The sequence below is a fragment of the Perissodus microlepis genome, chromosome 12, assembly GCF_051167445.1.
Source record: "Perissodus microlepis isolate ML-2025 ecotype Zambia chromosome 12, ASM5116744v1, whole genome shotgun sequence".
NCBI lineage: Eukaryota > Metazoa > Chordata > Actinopteri > Cichliformes > Cichlidae > Perissodus > Perissodus microlepis.
In genome coordinates, this window is record NC_140472.1 from 8,257,384 (window position 1) to 8,281,863 (window position 24,480).

At 42.4% G+C, this 24,480-nt stretch overlaps 2 protein-coding genes across 3 annotated transcripts; both read right to left on the bottom strand.

Annotated features, from left to right (window-relative positions):
* Positions 1-305: 305 nt before the first annotated feature.
* Positions 306-8,971, bottom strand: card9 (caspase recruitment domain family, member 9). The gene is made up of 13 exons (XM_084947112.1): positions 8,742-8,971; positions 8,547-8,616; positions 7,538-7,675; positions 7,332-7,450; positions 7,025-7,231; positions 6,862-6,945; positions 5,959-6,183; positions 4,278-4,403; positions 4,006-4,194; positions 3,861-3,918; positions 3,664-3,785; positions 3,524-3,579; positions 306-3,438 (listed from the first exon to the last, which is right to left on the bottom strand). The coding sequence occupies exons 1-13, from the start codon at positions 8,853-8,855 to the stop codon at positions 3,351-3,353; spliced, it is 1,596 nt and encodes a 531-aa protein (XP_084803238.1). The 5' UTR covers positions 8,856-8,971; the 3' UTR covers positions 306-3,350.
* A 2,075-nt stretch (positions 8,972-11,046) lies between these two features.
* snapc4 (small nuclear RNA activating complex, polypeptide 4) lies at positions 11,047-24,394 on the bottom strand. Of its 2 annotated transcripts, none has more exons than XM_084946036.1 (22): positions 24,084-24,394; positions 23,493-23,606; positions 23,368-23,411; positions 23,149-23,245; positions 22,890-22,915; positions 22,688-22,810; positions 22,324-22,464; positions 22,152-22,236; positions 21,193-21,274; positions 20,976-21,077; positions 20,491-20,563; positions 20,236-20,400; positions 20,011-20,161; positions 19,799-19,905; positions 19,482-19,576; positions 19,306-19,400; positions 17,547-17,638; positions 15,644-17,161; positions 14,296-14,889; positions 13,142-14,027; positions 12,665-12,996; positions 11,047-11,674 (listed from the first exon to the last, which is right to left on the bottom strand). In XM_084946036.1, exons 2-22 carry the CDS (start codon positions 23,602-23,604, stop codon positions 11,570-11,572), a joined length of 5,025 nt encoding a protein of 1,674 aa, XP_084802162.1. In that variant the 5' UTR covers positions 23,605-23,606; positions 24,084-24,394; the 3' UTR covers positions 11,047-11,569. The 2 variants fall into 2 exon arrangements, with proteins under 2 accessions (XP_084802162.1, XP_084802161.1); XM_084946035.1 differs by having other exon boundaries at positions 15,644-17,164.
* Between the last annotated feature and the right edge of the window lie 86 nt (positions 24,395-24,480).

Genomic DNA, 24,480 nt, shown 5'->3' on the forward strand with positions numbered 1-24,480 from the left:
TGAGGTGGAGGAGATTCACTCTATCAGGAGAGATCAGGAGCTCTGAAGAAAATATTGGATCACCTGTCAAAATCTGAAAATTCATCAGCGATAGAAGAAAACTGAAAAATCAGTGCAAGAGCTGATCATATTCTCTAGAAAAATAAATCTTCTTGATTGATTAAATACTGAAAAAAGACAAAAATCCAATATGTTCTTCTGGGCAAAACAAAACAAAGTTATATCCTGATTCTAATAATTTAACATCCACAACACTTCATACAAAAATCAAACTTTTAAGAAATTAAATAGGAATAACAAGAAACTGAGAGTTTTGAAAAATGTTTTATGACATCAAGCTCAATTTATAAATTCTTTAAATCCCACAGTAAAATGAATTTTAACAAAGTTCTTAAATCAAACTTCACAAAAATGAAATCAGATTATGTTTTTATTCTGGGTTTCCACTACAAGATCATCTTTTTTTTGTTTAATTTTATTTAAGTTCTTCCTTCTCAAAAAGACTGAGCCTCCCTGTTTCAACAGCTTCTGGAGGCCTCCTGAAGAGCAGCGCCTGTGCTGATGATCTGTACTGTCTGTAGTTTGTAGGCATTCTGTACCTGCTGCAGGTGACTATATAAATAAATTTGTGACAAGCTGACATCAGTTTGTGATGGAAGCCAAAAAAAGAAAAAGAAAAAAGGAAGCTGAAAACATAATCCAGAACTTTGGCTCGCAGGCATTACTTCTACACATCACTGTCATTATTTGAAACTTTTATCATGTTCATAATAAAGACAAGCCACACTGTAAATTACATATAGACAGAAGTAAAGAAGAAAAATCAGATTATGTACACTGCAACAAAAGTCATCAATAAAAAATATGGGTTATTGGGGTGTTTGAATGCCATGGAAAGTGACATTCAGACAAGAAAAAAGAAAAATAAACATTGTTAATAAATAATAACTATCTATTTAATTTACCTTGTGTACCTAATTATTCAAAGTTAATTGTAATTTTTAATTAAGAATTTTTAAAAGCCATTAGTAAAGTTTTAATTGGTTTTATAATGTCAATAATTTGTGTTTAAAATAATGGTAATGATATCAATTATAATTTTATAGCATTTATGTTGCATTGTGTATTCAATCATAGCAGATAAGACACGCTAACTGCATTCTGCAGACATAATGATTTTGGTGTCCAGCAACATTCATCAAAATAGTAAAGTGAGACCAGTTTCAATTTCAAATCATTATATTTTAAACCGGGATCTCTCCCTAAAGCTAGTGAAAGAAACAAGAACAAAAACAGCAGTCTCCAGGTTCACAGCCACTGATGTCAAGCCTACTTATACAAAGTAAATACTGTATACTAAACATCGCTTCATTATTTATAATAACAATCCAATTAATATGTAGCAAAGTCTAAATGAAGTATCAGAGTCTGGAATCTGAGATTTTCTCCGGCTTCCAGGTAACGCTTTTTGTATTGAACAAAACAAATCATTTCGACAAACACTGCAAGTTTCCTGATTTCAGAGCATGAAATGTTAAAGTGAAAAAATTAACTTCTAGGTGAAGAAAAAGCCAACTTCAGATTCAATTGGAAACTGAAAGCTCTGTCAATTTTTAGAAATCTGAGCAGATTTAGATCCACTGTTTGGTCATGGTCTGGTCTTTCTGTGCTTTTCCTGAGTTGAAATCTTATTTAACAGGCGGAGAGTTCTTTTTGTCTTTGGGATCGTATCTCAGAGAGCAATGGCATGTAAACATGAATATTTAGCTTTCATGCTTTAACTTGGAAAGATTATTTAAAATAACTAAAAACCATATGATGTACAACTGTACATCTCTGCATCACCCCAACATACCGCATCATTGCTCTTCTCACTGATCACATAACTACATACATCATAGACACTAGTTTAACTAGTGTGCTACCAGAAACAGTGCCAGTGCAGAGCCAATTCTGACTTGGTGAAAATCATGGCAGACAGAATCTGTAAGCTGCATTTGCCCTTCCCATAGTCACCAGCAGCGGTTTAAACTTTGGACACAACAATTTTATGTTAGGAACAAAGTTTTTAGCATCAGCAAGAGTCATTTCTTGTGGAATTTTCTGGACCTGGGTCTAGATTGCCAACTATGGGAAAAGCAATAAATGTGTCCATTCCATAGACTGTATGTTAAAGTTGGACAAATCTTCATGAAAGTGCCTGAATTATTTCTAATGGCCAGGAGGGGGCGACTTCTCTGGTTGCAAAAAGACTTCCAGTTGTGTAAAAATCAATAAGAAAATCACAAGTTGTCAGCCAATGAGCACGTGGCATTTGTTTTTGTGGGTTTTTTTTCATCAAAATGCTCAGTTGAAGGCTTCACCAACCTAGAAGTGATGTCTCATTGGGTGCATCCATCTTCTACACCAGGTGAAAGCACCTTCTGTTTTGATACGCCTTAACTGTGGAATATCCCACCTCGTTATATCAGAATTATGAGCTCTGTCAGTGATTTTAAAGGAAAATTTCCCGCGTTTAATGTGAAATATTAATACATATATTATAGTTATAAGGGGAATCCAGAAAAGTGTCTAGAAGTGACATGACCACCAGGGATAATAGAAAGTCAATGGAATTAAGTTATGTCAAGATGAAATAACCTTTGGCGATGTGCAGTGGGCGGGTCTGAGTTAAACTTTTCTCAACTTCAAGCTGAGCGTTTTAAATGACTACCGGTGAATCCAAAGATGCTGCTAATTCACAAATGAAAGGGTGGTAAATACCTCAGCGACGTACCTAAGCAGCTTGAAGCTGGAACGTCTACTCGTGACCAATCGTCTGCTACAAAATTTCTACAAACTGCTTCCTCTGTCAACTCCCCTTAGGGCCAGATTTTCTAACGGTCTGCAGCAGCGCAAAACCATCATCAGGTTCATCAGTTCGGCTCCTTTTGACTCAATAGGTTGTGCTGCTCTTGGTTCATTTCTCATTACTGAAATAAACTGGCTGGATCTAGTTTTTAAATGAGCGATTTTAACAAGTGAGATGCAGAATTTCCTCTCCCATCTCTGCACTTTTGCAAATGCAGCATCACACAATCTTGCATCCTTCAGTAAATCTGGCCTTCAGTTTTTAGGTTGACAGTTGTGATGTATTGTTGCTATTAAGTTTCCTTTTTTTTTTTTCTTTAAGTCCTATTAGAAATTCTTGTATTAAACATAAACAGCTATATGTTGTCTTCATTTGTCTGAAGTAAAACTTAAATGCTGCTTCTTAGAGTTGTTTTGGTGTTGCCATGTGGAGCACTTTGAGCTGCAGGTTGGTAAAAATATGCCATGCATTTAACGTTAAATACATTCATGGCGTCACATCAGTCAGAGTCGGTGATGTCGCTGCTGTCGTCGAGGTTACAGGCTATATAGTCTGTACTGTTGAGCTTTGACCTGAGGGCTCGCTTCCTGTTGGAAATAAGAACACAGTCATACTCACACTGTATGCATGTACAGATGTATAGAAATAAAGTTTTAAAAAGCCAGTACTAACCTGCGGTAAACAAAGTTTGAACGACCTCTAAAACAGACTTCTGCTTGCTCCTCCTCCTGTAGACGAACAGACAGGCTTTGAAGTCTCTTCCAAACAGCATGAGTTAAATTAGCAGTGTGAATAAGGCACGTAGAAATTACCCATGATACAGTATTACTGGATTTGAAGCCAGGCTCGACGATTTCTCCTGAAGAGTCATTCTGCTGCCGCTGAGCCTCGTCGTTCTCCCCCGACGTCCCGCTGCGAACCTCCTCACTGCTGCCTGTTCACACAAAACCACTGCACGTGACATCACCTCACATTACCCTGTGTCATCTCATCACATGACATGACTGACCTTTAGCAGTGCTCTTTGGAGGCTCCTCCTCTTCCTCGCTGCTCACACTCCTTTCACACTGAGGACAGAAGCCGGTGTTATTACCTCATCAATACTTCACCTTCATAAAATCCCTCCTCCTCCAGCTCCTCCAGCTGCTCCTCACCTGATGAGAGTTGGAAGTGATTCTGCGGAGGCGTGTCCTCAGCTGTAGCTCCTCCCCCTGTGACCTCAGCAGCAGAAGCTCCAGCCTGTCCATTTGCTCAGTCAGCTTTCTGACCTGCTCCCTGTACTGGTCTTTCTCCTGCAGGAGTACCCGTGCCTCCTCATGCTTCTCTGACTGCGATGACAGCGCCTGAGGAACCGACCAGAGTTAACACCCACCAACATTCTGCCCCACCTCCCGTTCTTATCCTTTCTCCTTCTCAGGCTCCTCACCTTTTCTCTCTCCCTGATCACCTCTTCCAGCTGTCTCAGGGTTTGCTTGTTTTGTTGACGGTAGATCTTGGCATCTCCTTTCAGCTGAGCACAGCGCAGTTCCAGTTCCTCTTTCTCCTCCAAACTCTGAAAACAAACACATTCAGGCTTGCAAAACCAAGAATGAGATTCATACACACACATACAGCCTCCAGCAGTTGCACTTGATAGCTGACACATGACACACTCGAGGGATTCACATCAAATAGAAGCATGCATGTGGATTTCCTGCTACTCTTTGGTCCAATAAAACATCCTTTTACTGTGGCATGAGCAATGCTGCTGCTCAGAAACACCATGGTGCACATTCACTACTAACTAAACTCAACCTAAAACCACATATCGCTGAAAGTATGACAAAAGTAATGATTCATCACAAGGAACATCTCAGAGATTACACTTATCTTGAAACGTTTAAAAGCCACTGAAGTTGTTTAAATATAACATCAGGATCATTTGAAGACCATAAAAGTCCCTGAAAGCACTAAATGTGAAAGTACCCAAAATAACATGTACCCCTGAATATGTCGCATGTCACACAAACATGCCAAAAACTGTAGATCCTCTAGTGACCACTTAAGGCTGGCAGCAAAAATGAGCCCATCCCTACAAACTTTTACTGTAACATGTCCAACTTTAGAGCAACAATAAACATGTCTGGAACCTCTATGAAGACTCTTTTAAAAAAAAAAAATATTTGGACATTGTTTAAGAAATTGATTGTTTTGATTAATTGGTGTCGAAACACATCCAGCTGTAACTGATCAGTGTTTGCTAGACTTCACTTCCATTAATCTGAGTCCCTGAATTAAATGTCAGGAATGTGTTTGTGCCTATAAAAGCATTTTTAATTGAGTTATGTAAAACATGATATTATATAATATATTAATCTGCTGTGTAGAACATCACACCCGAAAAGTTTGTGATTTGGTTTTGGTGAGTGAAATACTTTGTGTTCAGCAGACGTCTAAATGTGCACAAGCTGTACAATGTATTGATGCAGGAACTTCACACTCCATCCATCCATCCATCCATCCATTTTCTTCCGGGGGGCAGCAGCCCAAGCAGAGAAGCTCAGACCTCCCTCTCCCTAGCCACCTCCTCCAGTTTATCCGGGGGAACACCAAGGCGTTCCCAGGCCAGCCGAGAGATAATCTCGACAGCGTGTCCTGGGTCTGCCCCGAGGCCTCCTCCCAGTGGGACATGCTCGGAAAACCTCGCGCAGGAGGCGCCCAGGGGGCATCCTTGTCAAATGCCCGAACCACCTCAACTGGCTCATTTTGATGTGGAGGAGCAGCGAGTCTACTCTGAGCCCCTCCCGAATGGCCGAACTTCTCATCCTCTCTAAGGGAGAGGCCAGCCACCCTTCAGAGGAAGCCCATTTCCGCCGCTTGTATTCGCGATCTCGTTCTTTCGGTCACTACCCACAGCTCATGACCACACTCCACCCTCTAATCCAAATATGGTCACTTAAGGGTCCCAGAAAACTAAATGGAATCAGCCAAAATGCTAATATTACATGTGATACATTCTACAATTTAAATTTCCCTGAATGCATCATATTTATTTGCTTAAAGGGAGCTGCTTTGCATTCTGTTAGCCATGTGCTATAGTCTTGTTTGAAACTACCGGTGCTCCTCACCCTGGCTCTCTGCTCCTCTGTTTTGTGGAGTTCTCTCCTCAGTCTGAACACAGTGGAGAGCAGGTTCATCATAGGAGCTTTGCTCTCCTGCTTCTCCTGCTGCTGCTGCTGCTTTGGTGCCTCCTCCTTCTTCTCCTGCTTTTTCTCCTCCTGTTTCTCCTCTTTCAGCTCCTCCAGTTTATCCGGGTGGAAAAAGGTCTCAGTGGGCAAAGCTAGACTCTTGCTCTGAAATACACAAGTTAACACGTTAATCTAAGTGGTGTTTTTTAACCTTTAAACAGTTTTTAAGCTCTGCAAAAAGAACTGAAGTGTAGTCTGGGATAAGACGTGTGCGAAATACTTTTCACTACTAATCAGTTCATGTGGGATAACATATGAAAGGTGTTTGAATTGTTTGTTAAAGTGTAGCTGTGAAAATTGCCTTTAAAACCAAGTCCAGTGCAACAAAATTGTAGTGAAAAGCAGATTCTAGGCAAAGCAGCAGAAACAGTCATGTGAAAGTTTTGGTCTTCACCAAACATTGCTCAGTGTGCTACGGCCGAACATCTCCACTTTGGTTGTTTCTATCCACAGGATGTGGTTGTGGTTTCTTCACATGCAACCTTGGAAACCTAAGCTGTGCTGCCATGCTTTCTCGTGGCAACCCTTCCAAACAAGCATTCATATTCAGTCTTTTTTTCTCATTGTATGGTCATGAATTTTAATATTTTCTTAGCTTTTCACAGGACTGCAAAGCCATGTGAAATCTTCCTCTTTCATGTGGCTGTAGTTATGTAATGTAACCTGCAGGCATGACCTCAAACTAAAAACACTCAACAGTCGAAGCTGAATAATTCATACATAGCTGTAGTGAGGGTCAGATAAAAGGTAAAAGGGTGCTGGTGTGTGTTAGATATCCAGTACCTCCTGGAGTGGTCTCAGTGTTCGTCGCCTCAGCAGTCGAGTCTGGTTTTCTGCTCGCATCACTGTGTGTTTCAGGCGCTCTACCTACACACATAGAGGTCAGAGGTCAGGCTCTATCTCTGTACGGGTCAGCAGCATGTCAGATGGACACACGTTAGCTGACCTCTATCTGCAGATCTCTGTTGGCCAGCAGGGCGTTGCTCTTCTCCTGGTTCAGACTGTTGATGTCAGCCATCAGACTGTAGTTGTGATCTCTGAGCTGCTTGACCTCCTCACTCAGCCGCTCCCGTTCATCTCGCACCTTCTGCACGCGCTCAGTCAGCTTCTTCAGCTCACGGTCTTTCAGCTGCTGCTGGCGAGACCACACCTCCTGAAGACAAGCGCAAGAGAGAACACAGCGATTGAACTTTACGTTTTTTGTGTAATTTCCATCTCGCTCTGTTCCTCAGTAACCGTGTGGCTGAACCAACCTGATCCTTGGCAGCAGAGCAGGCCTGCTGGCGGCGCCTCCGCTCATCCTGCAGTGCCCTCTGCAGGCGGCTGAGCTCCGACATCAAGAACTGAGTGAGACCCGATTCTCCTGCAGTGTCTGAACACGCAATACACAGCTGATCAGAATCCATTTATAATCAGTACATGAAAATATCCGAACAGGCAAACATTCAGGAAGACAGACCAATCAGGATGCTGAAGGTCTTGTTGGGTTCCTTCCCAGTGATCCGGCTATACAGTTGAGGATAATCCAGTTCCAGACTCTCCAGGAAAGCTGTGTAACCTTTGACTCCCGTTCGCTGCAAAATGTCCAGTAGGGCTCCTACAGATTAAAGGTTACAACAAAGGTCAGCGGATGCAAGACTCATTACGCTGATATATAATGGTGCTATCTATATAGGGACACCAAGGGTCAGCGAGTCACTGCGACCGTTTTGGCCACGTTGACATGTATAAGAACAACAACGGCAACCAAACACTTCTTTAAACATGAACGGGGCATAATCTAAGTGAGTATGGTCTGACCTCTGTGACTCAGATGTCACCATGAATATCTATATTTGGTGAGGTTATGCGCACTCTGTTGTTTTCTTTTTGGTTGTTTTTTTTAATTAATTTTTGTTCATGATGACCTAACCGATTAAGTAAATGCTTACAGTTTCTTTTAACAGAAAAACTCTGGAAGTGGGTTTGCCGACTAACGTCAACAACACCCTGCCAAGGTGAAGAGGAACCACACTGTTACAACTTCCTAGTATTTTAGACCATTCTGACCACACGCAGCAGCCACTGAGTGAGAACTCTCTTTGTCTTGTTTCTAAGACATTTCTGATCTTGTCTCATACAGCTTTACTGATAGAAGTAAGCTAGGCTGATGGGAAGTCACTGAATTAGACCTCTCCGCCAGGAGACTTTTGTAATTTATGAATGTGTTTTGCTGACTCATCTTACTCATAGACAGTATAAAGGATGAACAGTGAAGATGTGTGCTTTCAGCTAAATTTTTCAAGTATTTACTTCTCCCCAGCAGTTACATGAACCCACATTTCAGATGAATTAATTAAACATTGCTGTGTTTTTTTTTTCTTCCTCCTTGTGGATCAGGAGGTTCACGTGGAGGCCTTTCTGGACTAACTGAAAGGTTTGTACTGGCTTCAATCTGGTATGTTTAAAAAAAAAAAAAAAAAACGTACCAACTTTACGCCTCCTGATGACGAGCGCCGGGTCATTGAAAAGCTGCTCTTCATCCTCAGCACTGATTACCTGATAAGGTAGACCACACATGAACCTATCACCACCTGAAAGGAAGGAAGAGGAGCAACAACCACAGGAGCAGAGAGGAGAGTAGCAAGAAGCAGCAAGAAGAAGAGGCAGGAGCAAGAGCATACCTGACACTGGCGGAGGTAGGGGGTGATTCTTGAAGGATCAATAGTTTTGATGAGCAGCATCCTGAAGTCATCCAGCTGGAGCCAACAGAGGTCATCCTCACTCACTCCATCCATCGTGCCGTTACACACTACACAACACACCACTGTACACACTGAGGACTACACTGAGTACGCTGGTTACACTGGTCCCACACACCCGCCTCTCTCTATCTGCCTCTGATTTTCTGAACACTTCGTTGAGGTCACTTCTTGTTTTACTGTCAGTCTCCGCCTCATTTAACTGACTCTGAGCTGACTGATTCCAGCTCATCTGAATACACCAATCAGGTCACAGCTGTTTAGCACTGAGCTTTCTGATCAAGCTGACTGTCCACATTCTGCTTGGGTAATACTTTATAACATCAGTAATGTTCACAATGCTTTCCAACCTGCGTGTACAGAGCCACTTTAACATCATCTCATGGTCACTGTGTTTACTTTTATTCTATAATTGAAGACACTTTTTTATTATATTATTCTATTTAAGTTTATAAAACCATTTCATTAGATTAAAAAAACAATACTTTTACTTATAAGCTCCTTTAAATTTACTTTTTAAAAAACAAAAACAAAAACTGAGCTCTTTTCTTTTGAGTGACTTTTCTCTTATTGAGTTACACTCTATCAACCTTTTAAAATTTATTGACTTACTTTACCTGTCATGAGTGGTTAAAGTAGGATTTGGCTGATAAAGTTACCGCAAGAGTGGATGTGTAAGTGCAATGTGGAGAAGTAAAGTAAAGCTTCCTGCATGCGTGCAAATGACCTGTTTTGCCTCACTTTGACATGAATGGATTTGATTAGACAATTACTCAGCACTTTACCACTGTTTGACTAAATGGATCCAAATTCTTATAATGTGGGAGGAAGCTGAGAGAGGAAGCAATGTGCACGCAGGTACACGGAGAAAGGGCCAAGATCTTCAGAGCTTCTTGTCGTGAAGTGACAGTGCACACTATCTGACCACCATGCAAGATAATGAGCATTGATCTTTTTTAATTAATCCCAAATTTCCCAACTTTTTAGATATAGTAATGTATCTTATCAAAATATCTTAATTGCTATTTGTTTAAAAAATAAAATAAAAAATGCTGTTTAAAATCATTAGTTTTGTTATATACACACCACCGGTCAAAAGTTTCAGAAAACCCCAATTTTTCCAGTTTTTTATTAAAAATTATGCTGTTTAATGTCTCATTGCACTCTGAAATGAAAGCATAATACAAATATGCAATTAGAGTGAAAAAAGAAATCATGGAATTAATTTATAGGCCAAAATGTATTCTAAACTTTTGACTCAAATTAGCCACCTGTGGCACACACTTTCTTTGCATGGTCTGTCTCTGTCTCTCTTCCATTGTTAATTCTTAAAAGTACATTTTTCAATTTTGGGTAACCTTACTTTTTTTAACCTCTGGCAGTTCACCGCTTACATTTGTACATAGCGGACTTGTTTCTGCACTCTTTTAAACAAATAGTCTATAAGTAGGTTAGCAGTTCATTTTCTGGCAGCTCCAATCTGTATGCCAAAGTATCCTTGGGCTGAACCCCGAGTTAGCCCTGATGTGTTGATCAGAGTGTGAATGTTAGATAGCAACAAGTGCTTTTTTCAATAAAGTCAGTGAACATTAATAATAATTTTTTAATTTGCCTTTTTCCCCCCTCCTTGTAATAATTTAGTTTTCTGTTGTGAAAACCTGAGTCTTGACGTCTACCACCCACCCAAACACTGCTGCAGACCAATCACTATTCTCTATGATAATGTGGCCCCCCCCCAACATCTGCGGTCTCCCAAAGCCTCCCCCCCACTGAGCAGAGGCTGGAGGAACACACCATTGAGCCCTTCTCTGGGCATGGGTCAAAGCTCTTTTGGAGACATGGGGGGGGACCTATATGATATTAAATGGGTGGTTTTAATGTTAGCCTATGAGTGTGCATATGAAATTGTGTGTCCAAATCCTAAACCACATGACAAAAAAAGATTACAGATGGACAGAAGCTTGAGTTCTCTATAGTGTTAAATATGCAAAAGAGGAAGAAGTGAAGGATTAGAGAAGTCTGAAGGGGAATCACTCCCAGCCAACAGGAAGCATCATCTGACTGAAACAGGAAGTTGTGCCACAGCAGAATTCTCAGTCTTGAAATTTTACCAACACAAGGACATGTAAAAGAAGTAATGAAAGTCTAAGAGTCACAGCAGATTTCACAAACAGGAGGCAACAAGACATGTCCTCACTGTCTCCAATAACAGGCACGCACACACAGATGCCTTTTAATTCCAAACAAACCTTTTTATTCGAAAATAAAACAACATTTGTGTACAGAAGCTGAAAAATTTCATCAGCAGCAGCAGCAGAAGCAGCAAAAAAACAAAACCAAAAAATTTTTTTTTAGTGCAATTTAGTGAGTTTTGAACTCATTCTTAAGTTGCTACACATATTCAACACTAACACTCAGTTCCTTTTACTCCCTGCCGACCACAGTCATCCTTTATAAAGACACCAGTCTCACTTTAGTCTGTAAGAACTAAGCTTCCCATTCTTAGAAAACCAACTCCTCCAAACATCATCACTGCACTCAAAAGTTGCATTTTGAGGGTCCCTGAATGCACCTAATAAAACAGAACATTGTATCTGTTTGTGAAGTCGCCCAGGAAAGTGTTTTCATTGATATAAAAACAGATGTATAAACAATTACATACTAAAGTCATTTTCACCTGAGGAACTGAACATGTGACCTGAATGTATAGATGAACACATTTTCCCCAGAAAGTGCCTTTTCTGTTTTCTTTAGTTTCTGCTCGTCTGGTCCGACGTGGGTCTGGTGACATCTGTGATCCCTGAAAAGTGACTGGCTGAAGCTCCAGAGCTGTCACACAGCAGCTGCAGTGATTTCTGTGGACAAAAACAAAAATTTCTCAGTGTGTTTGTGCCTCTGTTCTGATTACTGAACCACAGGATTTTGATGTGATCAGACTTCACGACTGCGCAAGTCACTGCAGGGTTACCCACATTGAATTATTTTTGCTCAGCTGTTGTATTTTCAGTGTTTTCTACAGAAATCCAGAGTTAATGAACAGCAGAATTACAACTATGTGACTCCTAAAATAACCATTACTGCTATTAATTACATTCTTTGGTTCATTTTGTTAGTATTATATAGTCACAAATTTGTTTTTATCATGGTCCTATTTTAAATACACTTGAGCTATCGCAGCCTGGATTACGTGGCCAGCATGACATTCACTTTCTTATTTCACCTCTCTGTCTCAGACACGCAAGGAAAAATATGACAGCATCACTGCTGCTTTAGCTTGTGTCCTTTCATCAACTTACATCGATTTCAGATTTTTAGAGAACAGCAGGTTGGAAATGGCAGGCTGATTTAGATTAGTTTTGATGGCACTTGGGTATTATTATTGACACTGAAATCAAACAGTGGAAACCACACTGAAACTAACAAGGTTCTTTTTCCATCCTTTTCTTTGTTTTTCCCTTTAGATCAGGGATGTTGGGAGGAGTTTTACAGCTTTTCCTATTGATAAAGACCCCCAATTACTATCCACACAACACCAAATTAGTTTCACTGGTCCGGCCCACTTAAAAGCAAAGTGGGCTGTATATGGCCCACTATGTAAAATTAGTTTGAAATCCCTGCTTTAGATTTAGACAGATTTCTACATAAAGAAACTGGCTATTGCTGCTATCATGTGATAAAAGTATAGAAACCTTACGGAGAAGAACTCGAATTTGTGGCATTTGGGGCTAACAATTTGTTTCCCAAATGACAGTATATGTGCCCACAGTAAGTTGAATGCTGCCAGAGTCAGTGTTACTGTGATATAACCAGAAGTTGAAATTACCTGAATAACCTACGCAACTCACCTCAGCTCTCCTCAGTTTTGCCATTTCTTTGAGTTTCCTTAGCTCCACTTCTTCTTCTCCTTCTCCTTCCTCCTCCACCTCCTCTTCCTGCTCCTCTTCCTGATTGGTCTGGCAGGCTTCAACCTTTGGGACTGGTGGCATGGTAGCCAGGAGTGCGGGGAGAGTAAAACAAGACAGAAAGCGTGCCTTCAGCAACTGGTAGGCAGGATTATTTGAGAAACGCTCAGCTACCAGCTGACGCACTGCTGCCACCAGCTCCTCCTCCTCTTCCTCCTCATTCTTCTCCTGCTGCTCCAGGTGGTCAGAGCTGACAGGGGTGGCTGCGGGGGAAGCTGCAGGGAGACACAAACAAACAGAACAACCTGAAGTCTCTGGAGGAAACTGCCAATTATTAAACATTCAGCACTTAATATTTTATCAACAGAGAATTTAGAGCATAGGAGACACCACCTGCTGTCGGGTCATATGGTGTGTTACCTGGTTGTTTCTCGGCGGGTGTGATGTCTGAGGTGGAGTCCGGCAGGTCTGGTGGAGGTTGAGGCGGAGGGTCATTGGAGCCGTTCTTTGTGCTGCTGTCAGGCTTGGAATTGGTCTGGGGCCATCTGGATTTGTTGCCCTCACGCACCAGCTGCAGGGACGACCTGGTTAGGGACTTCTTGGCACAAAGCAGTCCACTGAGCATGCTCAGATTGCTGACAAAGGGTGGAAGGTAGGGCAGGGACAAGCTCAATCCTGGTACTACCACCCCTCCTGACCCACTTAGCCAGTCATGTATGGCTGCTGGGGATTCCACGAACATAAGAGAGGGGTCAATCTCCAGCACCTCCTTCCTCAGTGGCCTGGACTGTGGGGCATCCACTCTGACTGTGCCCCGCGGTGAGAAGTTAGTGGAAGACCGCAGGGGACAAAAAGGGAGGGAGTAGCGACCATGGTCTAGGTCAGATGGCTGCACTGAGGGTGGGGCGAGAGGCCTTGGGTTACAAACGGGTGGCTCAGGAAGTGGGTGAGGCTGATTTGGAAGGGTTATTGGTACAGGCCCAGAGGACAGTTTAGGTGCAATTGGCCGCAGGCCTCTGGTGGCGAGCTGGACAGGTGATGTGGCTGTGTGTTGGTTTAAACTACTTCCTGGGGAAGGAGGGACAGTGTTTATTACCGCCATCTCCAGGCCCTGGGACGGGGCTTGTGAAAGCTGGACCAGGCCCGTAGGAGTCATGAACCACATCGACTGACCCGGACATAAATGCAACCTGGGCACCGGAGCAGCAACTGGAGTCTGTGTGCTCGCTTTCTCTTTAGAGCAAGCACCGCGAGAACGCTTCTGCCGAGGAGATGAGGTAGAAGATTTTTTCTTCTTGGCTTCAGCCTGCAAACACAGACCACAGAGGAGACAGTCTGAAGAGGTGACAGATACCAGCTAATAAAAACTACCAGCTAATGACCTGCAGCATCGGTCTCCTGCTTTCGTCAACTTCAAATCTTTTGCAGCTGTTTGGTATTTTGATTTTTAAAGAGACCTAAGAAACTCTCATTTAAAGTCAACTAGGTGATTACACTACCTGTACATGCTTTGCTATTGTTGTTGTAATTATGTGACTAAATGAGGAATGAAGAACAGAATCTAGTAATCTTACCTTGGCCTGAGCATCTTCCTGCAGAGCTTTGGCTTTATGAGTCGGCTTTCGAATTCGCTTTCCGTCCACACCTGTACTTGTCCTGTACTGGTCGTCCTCGTTTCTCATCACTTCTTGCTTTTCTGCTGCTTGCCTCGGTCTTTTCTTTCCTCTGGCCTGGCCATCTGGAACATTGTTGTCTGGCTGCTTTGGGACAGGACAAGGCTGACTCAAGTCAGACCCATGCTCAGTGGGGCTAGGTGTTAAAAATGTGTAGTTGTGGTCGCTGGAGTTTGGGCATGAAGTGGAGGAAACAGCATGTTGGCTGGTCACACTGGATGGGAGTGGGACTAAACTAAAGTTTAGAGTTGAAGACATGGCTCCATCAGAGTGGGAAGGCGTGGCAGACTGGCGTGATGGGAAGGACAGGTTATCAGAAGTTGAAGAGTCATTCGGTGTGAGACGAAGGGATGTGACTAATGAAGAAGGGATAACATCAACTGGATGAGCTGTAGGAGGTGTGGTTTGGGAGGAGTGAACAGTCTGAGGTAGCAGCTCGATGGGAGGACTGGCCATCTTTAATGGAGCAGACTTTGCCGTCTTTTTTACTTTACCCTAAACAAAACAAAACAAAGACAGAGATGAGCCAGCAAGAACTATATGGCATTCTGATGAGAATGGAAATCGTGAGACCATGACGTGTCCCGAGTGGGTGTGCTGTGTGCTAAACTTCTGGCAACAAAGAAGAAAATGGTGAAGAATTTCAGCAGAAACTCAAGAATTATGCCAGGGGGAAATAAGCTGTATGTAGAAGTTGCTGAAGAGCTGACTTGAATTTCGTTGCCTTGTACCTGTGACATGTGCAATGACAATAAAGTTGAATTCAATTCTATTCTATACTAATAACATTGAACTGAACGAGTCGTTTCATATTTTGAAAACATATGCCTGACAATGTCTGAAATTATATTAAACGATAATTTCTAGGTAATTCTGGGATTTTTTTCAGAATACTGAAAAGTTCAAACAATAGCAGGTATACTTAATAGTGTGGGAAAAATTGCATGGTTATGGTGGACTCGTAAAGGCTAGCTGATTAGATTACATAAGTTTAAAAAAAATCCACTGAGCTCAATAAAGGCAAGTACCTTTTTCCCCCCTGCAGCACACTTTTCTCGCTCGATAATGGTTTCTAAGTCTCTTTGCAAGTAGAACAAATCGAGCATGAGTGAAAGCAGCATTTTAATTGTTATACTCCCAGTCTAAAAGATAAATAATACAATATTTTTTGTAATAAAAGCAACTAGAAAACAAGCAAAAATAGTGACTTCTGTATAATCATTGATTGCGAGAAATCTGAAAATGTTACCTTTGCTTTAGTGACTTGGCGTGGAGCTCTGGCCTTCTGACTGAGATTCGTCTTCTTTCTGTCCTTGCTCATACTAACTTCTCCCTCCACACCTGCATGTACAACCCCATTCTGACTCTCGTGATTCTCTGTTTGCTTTTTTCTGGGTAGATTTAGGGTGGAGGGGGAAAGGCAAAGTTGGCGGGAACAGGCAGGAGGGGAGAGGACAGCAGTTTGTGAGGGGCTAATAGGCTGATTAAGGAATGGGGGCAATGAGGCTGTGAGGCTTTGGGTCAAAGGTACAGCCTGTTGGTTACAGCTAGAGGAGACATTCTGGAGCGTTGAGACCACAAAAACTGGAGTGGTAGTCTGCCTCTGACAAGCAGCAGGAAGAGCAAATGGAGAAATAGTGACCCCTGCATGCAGAGATGTGTGTTGAGCTCGAGAGAAAGCAGCATTCAGCTGTGAGTCAGAATGAGGAATTGAGGCAGGCTGGGGAAATGACAAAGGGGCAACTTGAGTCCGGATGTTAGGAGGCACCTGAGTAACAATTGATGGGTGCAGCTGAGGAGGAGGAGTTTGTCTGCACCACCTGTCTGCCGGAGATGGCTCCTGCATGCCCAAATGCATTCGCTGAAGTATTCCTGCCACAGTATTTGGATTTTTAAATTTGCCAGGAGGAGGATTGGAAGGTGGAGTTATTAACGTCACCCCGCTTTGCCTCCGCTCTATCATCTCCTTACAACCCATGACATCCACATTCATGACTTTGAGGAACAGCGTGAAGACAGATGTTGAAGAAAGCTCTTTCTTCTCTGCTCGCTCCCTTAGGACATCTGCTGCCATTCTTTTGGTGCCGGCTGGGATCAGCAGGTTGCCGATCCATGGTGTCACTGCAGCCTGAAGCATGAGGTCTACCCCCTGGCCAGTCATTCCTTTCATAAAGAGTGGCCTGCTGGTTTGGGAAGTTTTTGTCTTACATTTAGACCTACTGTAAAACCTCCGTGCTTGATTGTGCAAGTGGGCTCGGAGCTGGTCAGGTGACACCATCATCATGGCGCCGCTGTCGTGGCGTTCTTCCCATCGCAGCTCCCTGGGAGGTGGGCCGATGATTACAGAGCGTCCAGACTTCCCCAAAATGGTTGACCGCACTAACTTGTCATTGTGAGACTCGTTGGAGGAAGCCAACACCACTGGACGAAAGTTCAAGGAAGTAAATGGTTGGGCTCTTTCAACTGGAATCCATTCCTGCATGGGTGGGAACGTATATTCTTCCTCCAATTCCTCCTCCTTCTGCTCCTCTTGCACTTCCACTAGTTTCTCCACTTCTGGTACCTCTGTCTTTTTCATCTTCTTTTTCTTCTCATCATCACTGTCCATGTATTCTATCGCCATCTCTTCCTCCTCCTCCTCCTCACTAATCACTTCTTCTTTTATTGCCTTGAGGCGTCTCCTGATGTTGTTGTTGGTTTTAGCAGCCTTCTTCTTCTTCTCATCTCCCCCACGTTTCCTCTGTGGTTTTCTAGCACACCCTAATTTCTGCTTTCAGAGAGTTAAAAAGAGTCATTGTTTCAGTTTCCATGGTTCCTAAGTAGTTAAGCAGTTGTCACATTTTTTGTGGATATTGCTCATTTATGTAGCTGATATTGTAATTCTATCTTCTGCCAGTGGTTAAGCTGGCATTAAATAAAGTAAATGAATAAATTAACATTAGGAGTGTAATGAAAGTACCATTTGGTATGTTTCCTAATATTATAACAATTCTTTGATTATTTTGGTTTCATCTCGTTTACAGACCAGATCCCAGAAGTCCGAATTTTTCCGAACCACCAGCTGAATTACAGACACAGGTAATCAGGTAATGCTATGTTAATCCTCTCACAACACCAACATTTCCCTCCCTCCAAGACAACAAGTCATGTACCTCATCTGCAGCTTTGGTCATTTGCCTCCATGTCCTCATACACTGAGCATCGATACGGTTGGGAATCTCAGCTGCGATCTTTGCCCAGTGACCTGAAAGAAAAACACACACACACACACACACACACACACACACACACACACACGAGTTCAAACACACACACACTTGACAGCAGAGTGTGTCACTGCAGCTGCTTAAATGTTTAGTGCAGAGTTTTATTTTTCATTGGATATTAATAAAAAAAAATGGCTGTGCAGATGAAGATTTAGCTAAAGATTCATGGTATCAGATCACACTAAAGTATGTTAAATGTGGAGCTGCCAGGCAGGAGGAAAAGAGAAAGACCACAAAACATCCATGGATGTAGTGAAGAAGGATACGGAGTGGGTTGTTGTGACAGAGGAGGCTGCTGTATGCTGCAGCTAAAGAAAGAAGAACGCTGCTATGAAAGGGCCGTTCTTAAATAAGGGAAATGGGGAGAAAAGGCTGAGGTATCTAAATTACACAAGAAGGGCACTGAAGAAAAAAAAAGAAAAACAAAGAGTGGAAACATATTTATTTATCACTGTGTGGAAGGTCAAGTGAGCGGTACAACAGTGAGTGTTTACAGTCATCTATGGGGGGGAAAACTCCCACTAGGTTTAAATCTGGGACTCCCCACCAATTGACCCTTAGAACTGAAGAAGCTTCTCGGATGAGAGGTGAAACGTCTTCAAGCAACTCAAAGAAGCCCAGACGCTTTTCTTTCCAAGCTCCTTAGTCTACGATGACCTGGATGACTGAGAACCTTCACAGACATGTCATCTATAAACCACACTGGAGACTCCACCATGGTATTTCAGTAAGTGGTGTGGAACAGGGGCAGTCATGGATTGGCCTCCCTAGATTAACATTATTGAAGCAGTGTGGGATCATCTTCACAGAGAACCGAGCAAAGGGTAGAACGGCTCTAGATGTTCTTCAAAGAGCCTGGAGAACTACAGCTGAAGAACACTGAAAAAAGACCAAAAAAAAGCCTAAGAGACTTTAGGAAGAAGAATAAAGATGGTCAAAGGCCAATTACAAAGTGTACAAACTCTGTTTTGGCCTTGTATACTATATTTCCATTTATTGCTGTACTGACTTTCCATTTTCCTATTAAAATATAAGGGGTGGCTCAAGACTTTTGCACAGTACTGTATAAGTTTATAGGGTGAGGAGTTCAGCCACCCAGGATGGGCTCAGAGTAGAGCTGCTGCTCCTCCACATCAAAAGGAGCCAGTTGAGGTGGTTCGGGCATCTGATAAGGATGCCTCCTGGGTGAGGTGTTCCACGCATGTCCCATTGAGGAGGCCCTGGGGCAGAACCAGGGCATGCTGGAAAGGTTATATCTCTCGGCTGGCCTTGGAACGCCTTGATGTTCCCCCAGACAAGCTGGAGGAGGTGGCCGGGGAGAGGGAGGCCTGGCCTTCTCTGCTTAGGCTGCTGCCGTGACCCGGCCCCAGATAAGTGGAAGAAGATGGACCGATGGATGGATGTATACGTTTATAAAATCTTTATAAAAATGTACTGTCAGTAATGTTTATGAATGTTTATATTCTGATGAACATGATTTATGTTCTCATTCTGTTGTCAAAACTGTTCCTTGGTTAATAAGTCAGAACAGAAAAGATGCTGCAGGAAAGATTTTGGGCTTGTGATTTCAGATTTTTTGTGTTTGTGAAAGCTGCTGCAGCAACATGCTTTTAATATGCTGCTCTGTGGCATGTTTGTGACCCACCGACTCCATGTTTCTCCACCAGCTCCAGTAGCAGCTCTCTCTCCTTCCTGTCGAATGGGCCTCTTTTTGTCCCCGCCTTCAGACAGTCATAATACCTGCAAGCAACCCCACACACATCTTAACTAGGACCCAGATTATCACACAAACTCAGTTCTATTCTTCCAGTCAAGTGTTACCTGTCTCTGCAGCCTCCATCAGTGCGTCCGGGAACCTCCAACCTGATCTTCCACCAGTTCTTCTCTCCGTGACGAGCCACAGCTTGTAGCAGAAGCTGACAGACAAAGACCGGTCAGTAATTAGATGTTATCATATGTATCAAATATATATATGCAAATATATAAAAAACTCTCATAGTAGGTTCCAAACTGGGACCTTATGCAGCAGAATCTCATCACAGGAACACAAACAAGTACTTCCTCTCTGAACTATTTACACTACTGATTGTACACTGACGTGGCTCTGCTATGGTGTATCCACTTAGTCCTCTGTGTACCTTATCCTCCTGCTTGGTCCATGGCCCTCTCTTCAGGCTCGGGTCTAAAACTTGGTTCCACCTGTAGATCAACTGTGCAGGGTCACGACCCTCCATGAAGTAACTCACTGGGAACAGAAGAGGTTTCAGAGTGTTGGCATGTAAAACAAGCACATGCAACTCATTAATGACAGAGAGACAGGCGGACTGATGTAACAGTGTGATGTGATTACTCTGTGTGTATGGGATGAAGTTCCCGATCCTCATCTTGTCCACCAACTCTCTCAGCAGATCATCTTCAGCCGGAGTCCAGCTGCCACGTTTTAATGATCCCGAGACAAAACGCTGGAACATCTGAAGACACATGAAAGCTGTTCTTCCAGTCTGACAGGGAGAGAGAGAGAGGTCAAAAATAGCCACACATTTCAGACAAATAGACAGTGCTCCCTCCTGCTCACCCCCAGCTCTTGAGCGATGATCTCCCAGTGTCTCTCTTTGTGTTTCCTGCTGATCTCCTTCAGCTGCTGCACCTCCTCCTGGCTCCACCGAGTCTTATTAATGGACGGGTGGAGGAAGTTCTGCCAGAAACAGCGGATGTCCCCTGCATCCCTCGTCTCTTCAAACTGGGGACGATGGTAAAAGAAGTGATCACCTCAACACTCCGTCACTTTTGCATTCGTCATCGGATTCACTAATTACTTTTCAAAACTTACATCAATGTTGGATATTTTCTGCCAGTCATATTCTTCAAATCGATCACCAATCAGCTCCTCTTCCTTCTTCTGTCTGACCATTCAGAACAGAGAACGAGATACACGTTACATTTTAAACTGCTGAACATACTAGACTGTTACAATAAAAAGCTATTGATGGCAATATTTGTAGCGGTGGCTAATAGAAAAGTTAACTGCCTAGCATTATTCTAAATACTTGTTTCTTACCATACTAAACTAAACCTGAACCAAGCTAAAACATTCTGGTAAATCACTGGCTTCAGCTCAGAACTGAAGAAGCTTCTCAGATGATCTTTAAGTTAAGGGTATTTGTCAGCTGTGCCAACACAGACCGTAAACTGTTTGTTGGACTTCTACTGCTCTCCGATGTTACCTGATAATGTGACAATTCCCATTTCTGGTATAAATATGGACACATCTGGCCCTGCAAGAACACTGAAGTCCAAAATTGATATCCAGCTAACCTGAGCAAGTTGATTTCTCTCTCCAAACTGTCTATCTGCTCTCTGATTAGCTGCCTGTCTGCCTCCTCTACGGAGAGCAACTTCTGACTCAGGTAGTCCACCCTGAAAGAGAAACACACAAACACAGACACAAAAACAAGGCAGACAAAATGTAATGTAAAAAAAAAAAATCATATCAGTAATAATTAAAAACAAAGATGAGAGCATGTGATGTTACTTGGAGAGTTTGGGCTGGATGAGTCTCCTCAGACTCTCCCTAGACACTGCATGGATCAAGAGAGTCTTCTGCCAGCTCTCCCCTAAGACACATAGATATCAGAGATGTTGAAGGGACAAACACCACTTGGTGATAAAATGGTAAATGGTCTGAACTTATACAGGACCTATTATGCTCATATCCCCTCAATGTTGTTTTTGGGCTCTAATTTGCTTGACTGACAGTTGAAAATAATCCTTATTTATTTATTATCAGTGCAGCAACTTCAGTGGGACTTCACTTCAGTTCATTAGAATAAAACAAGCAGTTTTAACTCCAGTCCCTTTAAGATACCTTTCTTTTGACTGCCTCTAGGATAGAAAAGTTTCTATGTTCACAGGTTACAGCTCTCTCTTTAAAAAAAAAAAAAAAGCTACCCTGAAGTGGAGCAGTCTGCCTGTACTTTCTGGCTCACGAGGATTACAGACCTTGTTGAAACTTTGGCCATATTTAATATGAGTATCCACTACTGTAACCACCAATTTTAACAAAACAAATAGTCCAAAAAACAGCATATTAACAAAGCATATTACATTTGCATGCCCATGTCCCAACTTTTAATAATTTGTTTAAAATGTTTTTGTGTGTTTGAGCAATTGAGATGCTCTTTGTATTCTTTTCAAATTTAATGTATGGTTTAAATCACTCGCAAATCGTTATGGTTCTGTTTAATTTATATTTGTGCTGCAAAAACATCACTGAAATCAGGTTGATTACATAAATGATGCACCTGCTAAACATCAGCATGTTAGTCTTACTTACATGAGCATGAGTAGATGCTAGTGCTAGTATTTAGGCCTAAACAGCCTCACAATGCACCTAACATGTTCATTTATTTATATACATTTATTTGGTTTGTTTCACTTTGGGTAAAAAAAAAAAAGAAAAGGGGGGGGGGGGGGGGGGTTGTACTGTCTTACATCGTTTTATTTTCAGCTTCTTGTCGTCGAGATATCCTGCAATCCTGCTCGCCTTTTCCTTCGCCTCCTGATTGGCTGGAGGACCCTGAAGACATACAGACAAACGCAGCCCCTAATTGGTCAGCTGCAGTAACAGTAACCCTGTGTCAGTTGTTGGGTATGTTTGTCTTACCAGTCCCGTCAGTTTATCCTTGAAGTATGGTTTTAGGAAGCGACCTAGATACATCTTCACTGGCTGCTGGTAGGAGGAGTTGGTGGGCTGCTGTTTGGAAGGCTCTTTGATCTGTCCAGACAGCTGAGTTTCCAGCTCCTTCTGCATTACAAAAACAACAAGCAAACAAACAAACAAAAACATTTAATATCAGCACTGACCTACTGTCTGTAGTCATGTGTTAGTACTGACATGCTGTCTGAGATTGTCTGTTAACACTCCTAATGTCTCGGGTTGTGTGTTAATACTCTTCTAATGTCTGTGTTTTGACCTGTTGTATGCATTAATACTGACTGAGTATTTGTGTGTGTGTGTTAGTAGCGACCTGCTCCTTCTGGTTTTGTGTTAGTAGTTTCTCCAGCTGGTCCAGAGTCTCTTGGACCACCTGCTGGTACACGAGGTTCATCTGAAGACATGAGTCCACTGACGGTGACAGGCCAAGGTCACTCTGTAATCAGTGTAATTATACAAAGTTATTTCACAGTTACTGACAGCGGTACTGACAGCTTAAGGACATGGACGCTTACCTCCCCACTGGTGCTGCAATCATCATCTGCCAGACAGAAAGCAGGAGACATTTATTTGCCTTTTTAAATTCTCTAACAAGTACCAGAGTTCTCAGTGTGGTTCCTTTAAGGTTCCTTCCTCATTTTTGATGTAAATTATATTTTAGCAGATAAACTGCATGGTGACTTTTTCATTAGTTTCTGATTATGTGAAAATAAATAAATAGATAAATAAATTCAGGCTCCACAGACATGCTGCAGGACAGCCAGAGAGAGGTACCTGAAACAATGATGGGACTGTGTGGTCCCAGCACTTCCTCCAGGTTCTGGATCTCTTTCTGGATTTTCTCTTTCTCAGCCAACAGACCTGCTGCAGACTGAATGCAAGCAAACACACACACACACACACACACACACACACACACACACACACACACAGTTTGTGTCTTTGTCGGAACTCTCATTCAATTCATGCACCAAGTTTTACTGTGAGATCTACCTGTCCCGCTGGGGTATCCACATCCTCACGATCAGAGTCATCATCTAGTCAGAGATATAGCAGGTTATTTAGAGACAAGCAAACAGAGAACGCGATAAAGACAGACAGAGAGAGAAGATGGGTACCGGTCCCGCTGCTTATGAGCTCCAGTTCAGCATTGGTTACAGACAGACTCCGTTCCAGTTCCTCCACCTCTCTCTGGATCTTGTCCCTCTTTGCTGCCAGAGAGGCGGACATATCTGTGGACAGACACAGAGAAGGTTGCATTATTCTGTCACGACAAACATCATGATGAGCCTTTAACCTGGTGATTTGGTTCAAACCGAAATATTTATTGATTAATAAGCGTCTTTCTTTTGACTGACTTGTGGTCAGGGCTACCACTTCGATAGAAAACAACACGCGCGCGCACACACAAACAAATATAAATATTTTTATTAACTTCCTGGTTGGAAACATTTATAAATTATATGCATTAAAGACAAAACAATGTAAACGAGAGTCTTGTTCATTTTCTTTGTATAAAGCTTAAACTGAGTTTAACCTGAAGCAAACAGTATCAGATTCAGCAGTAGTAGCAGTACTTGTAACAGCACTACAATACACACTGAGTAGTATTACTAACACACTGCACGAGCGTCTAAGACCTCAGCATCTCGTGCAACATCGTTTACCTATGTGTCTTTACCGAATCTTATTACGTTTCTACTTTTTACCTCCACACGCGGGGACCTCCAATCAACGCGTTTCCGACGTTAACATATTACCCAGCAGGCTGTGCGGCGGGGAAAATTGTGCTTGGACGTTCCGTTGTTCACACTTAAGTTCCGGTTCAGAAAGTTCACAAAAAACATGCATGGCAATTTATTATTCCGTTTGTCACTGCGATGCTTCAAGCTACACATAAGAAAGGACAAAAACCCCGCAGCCTAAAACCTGCAATGCCGCCGATCCGTTGTTTGGTTCCTTCCCCCGATGTCACTTCCGGTTGTTGCGTATTTTCATTCAGCATAGAAGTCCGTTTTCTTCAGATATTTTTGTTTTTAGGCCAAATGCCCACAGCCCATGATGAGCCCTAAAAAAATTATTTACGTAACATTTTTATTTTTTTTC